This window comes from Thunnus maccoyii, chromosome 15, assembly GCF_910596095.1.
Source record: "Thunnus maccoyii chromosome 15, fThuMac1.1, whole genome shotgun sequence".
Lineage (NCBI taxonomy): Eukaryota > Metazoa > Chordata > Actinopteri > Scombriformes > Scombridae > Thunnus > Thunnus maccoyii.
This window is the reverse complement of record NC_056547.1, coordinates 9,183,523-9,189,519: the sequence shown is the minus strand read 5'-3', so window position 1 is coordinate 9,189,519 and position 5,997 is coordinate 9,183,523. Positions and strand designations below refer to the sequence as shown.

At 38.4% G+C, this 5,997-nt stretch overlaps 1 protein-coding gene across 1 annotated transcript; it reads left to right on the top strand.

The window, feature by feature from the left end:
- Positions 1 to 2,994: 2,994 nt before the first annotated feature.
- galr1a (galanin receptor 1a) lies at positions 2,995 to 5,225 on the top strand. The gene is made up of 3 exons (XM_042436152.1): positions 2,995 to 3,780; positions 4,220 to 4,285; positions 4,767 to 5,225. Exons 1-3 carry the CDS (start codon positions 3,127 to 3,129, stop codon positions 5,118 to 5,120), a joined length of 1,074 nt encoding a protein of 357 aa, XP_042292086.1. The 5' UTR covers positions 2,995 to 3,126; the 3' UTR covers positions 5,121 to 5,225.
- The last annotated feature ends 772 nt before the right edge of the window (positions 5,226 to 5,997 follow it).

Genomic DNA, 5,997 nt, shown 5'->3' with positions numbered 1-5,997 from the left:
ACCAATTACAAAACAACCGCCATGCTCCCCAAAGTATAATAACCCCAGTGATAAAAATGTGATATAATGACCGCTATTCATTTTCAGAAGGGCTAAGTGGGAGAATTGGTCACAAACACCCCTAATTGTCTTCATCATCATCATCAATATGATTACCATCATCACCTAAATGTTTGCCATCATCAGGTTTTTTGCATCGAAAAGTACATCATATGTCATATTTAATTTGTGGAAGTTACCTGGTTAACACAACAACAAATTAACCAGACATATAAACAATAAAAGCTTCAAATGAGCGCACTCGCCCTGAGGACAAGTGGCCCCTGAGATAACATCAGCCTCTGCTCTCAGATTACATAGCATGTGCATCATCTCTGTTGTTATTTCCAGATGGTTATCCCCCAGGCAGATCTCTCAGCATTGGTCTGTCCGGGACTCACATGCTTGCATAATGATAATACAGCTATATCCAGACGTGGTCACCGCAGATCAATAACACAGACAGAAGGTCTGAGGACGATCGATGTAAAATTAGAAAAATGTTGGCGTAACCTTAAACCATTTTCCTGCTTTGTCTGTGTACTTTCACGTATATGATAGTCTTTGACTCTTTAGAAAAATAACAATAGCAATTTTAGAAGAATTCACCTCCATAAAGTTTGGCTAACTGTGCAAAATATTATTTTCAATGGTCAAAAAACCAAAAAAAGAGCCAAGATATTCTGAGTTTTAGTCCCTAGTGTGGAGCAAACTCCAATAATCCTGGCTCCTACACTTCCCATAATGCAACTCAACAGCATCTTTAATAGGACCCTCCCTGCCTGGTAAACACACATGTCTTATGAACACAGGCTTTCTGCTATAAATGTGTCACTTGAGTAACTTTTTCAGACTTGACAAAGCTTCTGCGGAGCCACAGAGGAAATTATACAACTGTTTCTACAGGCTGAATAACACTAACCATGACAAATAAACTAATCGTGATCTCCCCTTTGAAGACCATGTTGTATTTCTGTAATTTTCCTATTCTGATCTATTCTGCACACACATCTATTGCATGTCTGTCTGTCCTGGAAGAAGGTTCCTCCTCTGCTGCTCCTCCTGAAGTTTCTCCCATTTTTTCCCTCGTTAAAGGGTTTTTAGGGAGCTTTTCCGTATTTGAATCAAGAATCTAAAGATAGAGGATGTTGTATTGCTGTGCAGATTGTAACTTGAAGTCTCACTATAGGAAATGTGACAATATTTGATATGTATGGTAATTATTTGTCTGGGCATAGACCACTAAAATTTCATAAATAAGGATTATAAATGAAAGATCCACCACTTTATTAGTCAGATCTAACTGTATTGATCTCAGGTGGAAGATTTGGCATTACATTATTAGCAGCATAAGAGGAAGACCAGAAAGGTAGACAGACACAAGACACAGATAAAAATATACAGATAGCAAAAGAAACTTGGACAGCTAAAATAATAGTGCAGTTTTCTGATAATCAAGATCAAAGTGGCATAGTAGATACAGTACATTTGGAGTAAATATTTAACTTAGCCTGCCTATAAATATCTGACATGCAGCTTCTGTGAATTCCTTTAAGAAACATCTGAAGACGTTTTCAATCTTGCTTTTATGTAAACTGCCATTGATACGTATAAGCAATAAGTATACTGATAGTACTGCATCTCACTGCAATATTGCATTTATTTTTACTCAGTTTTAGTGTATTTTATGGCTCGTTATTTAAATGTTCTATATGCATTTTTTGTGCAATATGCTATACAACTACAGTTTATCATTATTATTTACTATATATATAGATTAGTATGTATACTGAATATACTGAATGCATGATAATGAAGCATAATATGTAAAATAATATACAAATATGACATGAATGACTAATGACTTACTGCTTCAGACAACGAGATGGCAAATTTATTATTACTGACACGGACTCTTGGAAAAGTTAAGGCGAGTTAAGGCAAATTTATTTGTACAGCACATTTCAACAACAATGCAATTCAAAGTGCTTTACATAGAACATAAACAGCATCGAGACTGAATGTAAAAGCAACACAAGGCAACATAGAAAGGCATTTAAATATAATTAAAAAGTGTTAAATTAGAAATAAAAATAAGCTAGAATAGAATAAGAGTTAAAACAGGAGAATAAAAGTTACAGTGCAGCGTAAGATATTAATCAAAAGCCTCAAATTTGATTTAATTTAGTTAAGACCTTGGGTTAATCTTGACAGACAGATTCATTCACACTGCAGAAAAAGTGATATATTGAATCATTCAATGACGCACTTTTGGATTCTTACATTTTCTTTGTGTGAAATAATCCAACAGTTTCATGAATTATAAAGATGTAAATCAGTATCTTGAAGCAAGTCAGAATAAGGAAGAGCTTATGCACATCATTGATTGGCAGTTGGGGGGATGGTGGTGGGAAATCTCATCATATCCTTATGTTTATGTATATGGTTATCTAATATGCACGTACTAACTGACAATGCATTGAATTCATATTCTTATAATATATTGCAGAATACATTAACTATTGCTACTTTGCATATCTTGTAAAAGGAATTGCCACATATTTACCATATCTGAATGTATTATACATTATGATACATTATGTTTTTTAACACATTCATGAAGAGAAAACAATGATAATATATTTGCATGCATTGGAAAATAAGCTCTATGTCCTTCTATACGTTAAAATGCTTTTTTTTTTTTTTTTTTTTTTAACATACTGCATGTTATTATTTCATTATATGTCAACATCTAAATGTTAATTTAATTGTTTTTACAAAATAACATTGACTGCTTGGTGAGCTGTCTTGTTGTTATGAACCATTCCAGCAGTGTATCAGAGGTTTTCTGTTTATTCCCATCTTACTGGCAGTGGCTGGAGGTCACTGGAAACAGTGGAAAGGTATTGGTGGGATCAGATGCGCACAGCATGGTGACGTTGCCTAGGAAGGCAGGGAGCAGTCTGCACATGCATGAGCTCCATCCTACCTTTATTCAAGAGAAAATCCACCCTCAACCTGAGCTTCGTGTGCAGGATATGCATCTTTTGTATCAACATGTAACTTTTCTTGCATAGTGGGGAAAAGATGGAGTTACAGGTGGAGAACCAAAGTCAGCCTTTCAACACCAACACAGTGAGGCTGCCTGCCAAACTTACACTAGAGATGGGAGTGGATAACTTTATTTCTCTTCTGATATTTGGACTTATTTTCATCCTCGGGGTGCTTGGGAACACCATGGTTATCACCGTGCTGGCGCGCAGTAAACCAGGACAACCGAGGAGCACAACCAACATCTTCATCCTCAACCTGAGCGTGGCGGACCTGTCCTACCTCCTCTTCTGCGTCCCCTTCCAGTCCACCATCTACATGCTCCCCACATGGGTGCTGGGAGCTTTTATCTGCAAGTTCATCCACTACTTCTTCACCGTGTCCATGCTGGTCAGTATTTTCACCCTCTCGGCAATGTCCGTGGACCGTTACGTGGCCATCGTCCACGCCAGGAAATCCTCGTCCATCCGGGTGGGGAGGCATGCCATGTTCGGAGTGGTGCTGATCTGGATCCTGTCTCTGGTTATGGCAGCTCCCGTTGCGCACTACCAGAGCATTGTGGAGAGGGAGGATAACAACACCTTCTGCTGGGAGGTTTGGCCTGATCAGCAGAGAAAAGTCTACGTGATGTGCACCTTTGTTTTCGGATACCTCTTGCCTCTCACTTTGATATCTGTCTGCTATGCAAAGGTGCATGAATCAGAATGAATGTATGCGCATACAATCTTCAGTGTTCATGACTGATTTTACAGTTTAGAACAAATTCATGAAATACAAAAAAATGTAAATGTGCATCAAAGTTAAACATGATGCCAATTTGTAGCTTTAATCCTTTTTTCCCCCTCTAGTGCAAAAATGTTGACTTTTCAGCAATGATGATTTGAAACTGACAAATGTTGACTGAAATATTCTCTGTTCAATCAGCTGACTTGGATCCATGATGTGCCTTCAATATATAAAAGTGTTAGATTAACTCTGATAGCAGGTTCTGTTATTTTAAAGTAAAATTTAAGGTCTTTTTCAAATGTTGCAATTGAAAAACTAGGAAAGAAAGATAAAGATGAGCAAAACATGAACTAATTAAGTCTCTGACATCATAATGAATCTTACAGTAATCTGTCTCTTGCAGGTTTTAAACCATCTGCACAAAAAACTGAAGAATGTCTCCAAAAAATCAGAGCTCTCCAAAAAGAAGGTGAGTGGAAGCATTTAATTTTGTCTTAATTTGCTAATCCAAATCTGAAATTCAATTTACAGTAACATCAAATCACTAGAATATATTAAATTCAGTGGAGAGACTGAAAAAGTCAGCATGTTCTAAATGTTCTCCTGTAATGATTTCGTGGAGGAGCAGATACAGTATAATCTGTATAGTTAGTGTTCAATTAGATGTAAATGCAGCCATTGTTCTCTGAAGAAAAATGGCTATACTCTGTATTATACACTCTGCACTACACCACTGAATATGTCTGTGTAATAAGTCTGTAATGTAAGAAGTCCACAGTCTTTCTCATGATGGCAGCATAGTCAACATGCAACAGTGCAACAAATAGTCAAGTGTCATCTATCTCACTTATCTACCTGACTATCCACAAATTCCTCTGTGTCTTCTAGTTATATCTGATCACGTGACATGTTATAACCAATCATTATCTCCTCTGTGCTCCCCTCCACAGACAGCCCAGACCGTCTTCGTGGTGGTGGTGGTCTTCTGTCTGTCTTGGTTGCCTCACCACATTGTCCACCTGTGGGTGGAGTTTGGCTCTTTTCCCCTAAACCAGGCATCCTTCGTGTTCAGGATGGTGGCTCACTGCTTGGCCTACAGCAACTCCTCCGTCAACCCCATCATCTACGCCTTCCTGTCAGAGAACTTCAGGAACTCCTACAAGCAGGTTTTCTATTGCCGGGCACCCAGCGAGTGTCCTCTGAACGACACCAGGGACCTCCGCAGCAGAATGGAGGCGGCGCCATCCACTAACGTCAGCGTGACTTACAAAGGTCATGACTCTCAGATCGGTAAAATGCTTTGATGTCACTGTTGAGAGAATCTTCTGTGATCTGTGTCAGGCTCGACTGAAACTGGATTTTTGAGCCCGACACCAGTACTTGAGAGTTTTAAAAATCCAATACATTGGATAATTGATGATAGGATTGGGCCAGTATTCACCAAAATGAAGTACTGGTATGTTAGAAATAATTTGAACTGCTCAGTGCCATCACATTTGACTTAGTACAGGTACTCGCATTTGTAATGTTATAAATTTCATGAAAGATCGACTCGTTTCCTGGTCAAACAGGAAGCCACAACAGAGGGCAAAAATATGCAGCTGAGTGAGATATAATCAAGCAGAAAGCTCTGGGTCTGAAAAATGAGACCAATGAGGAAGTGACTTTAACTTGCATTCTCTCTAACGGCCAGCAGGGGGCGACTCCACTGGTTGCAAAAAGAAGTCCAATTGTATGGAAGTCTATTAGAAAATGACCCCACTTATGGCCTCAATCACCAGTTTTAAGTCTCCTTCAATACAGCATGATGTTCATTTAGTAAATTATGGTCCCATTTAGAGTAAAATAGATGATTAAGCAGGGTATGCTTTACAGCATGGCTACGATGTGATTGACAAGTCGCTACCACAGCACCAATGTTGGTAACATAACCCCAGATTAGAGTAGGAGTATAGGCGTAGATGTCGCTATTTTAGTGTGTTTCAGTTCATGAAAGTTTTGGTCGCCTAAAAAAGTCTTGTTCAACATTTGGTTGTACTAAAAGACCCTCCAAGGGGTCGGCTGTTTTCCGGTACGTACATTTTGTTTTAAGTCTTTTTTTTCGCTAGCCAAAATTAGCTTTAGCATTAGCAATATCACAGGTAACCACAGACTATAAATGCATCATTATAACCAAGCTAG

Bases quoted from the DNA above. Each gene is read 5' to 3' on its own strand.
- galr1a (XM_042436152.1), top strand. From the start codon at position 3,127: ATGGAGTTACAGGTGGAGAACCAAAGTCAGCCTTTCAACACCAACACA. The intron at 3,781-4,219 runs GTGCATGAATCA...TGTCTCTTGCAG, and splicing joins TATCTGTCTGCTATGCAAAG to GTTTTAAACCATCTGCACAA. The intron at 4,286-4,766 runs GTGAGTGGAAGC...TCCCCTCCACAG, and splicing joins CAGAGCTCTCCAAAAAGAAG to ACAGCCCAGACCGTCTTCGT.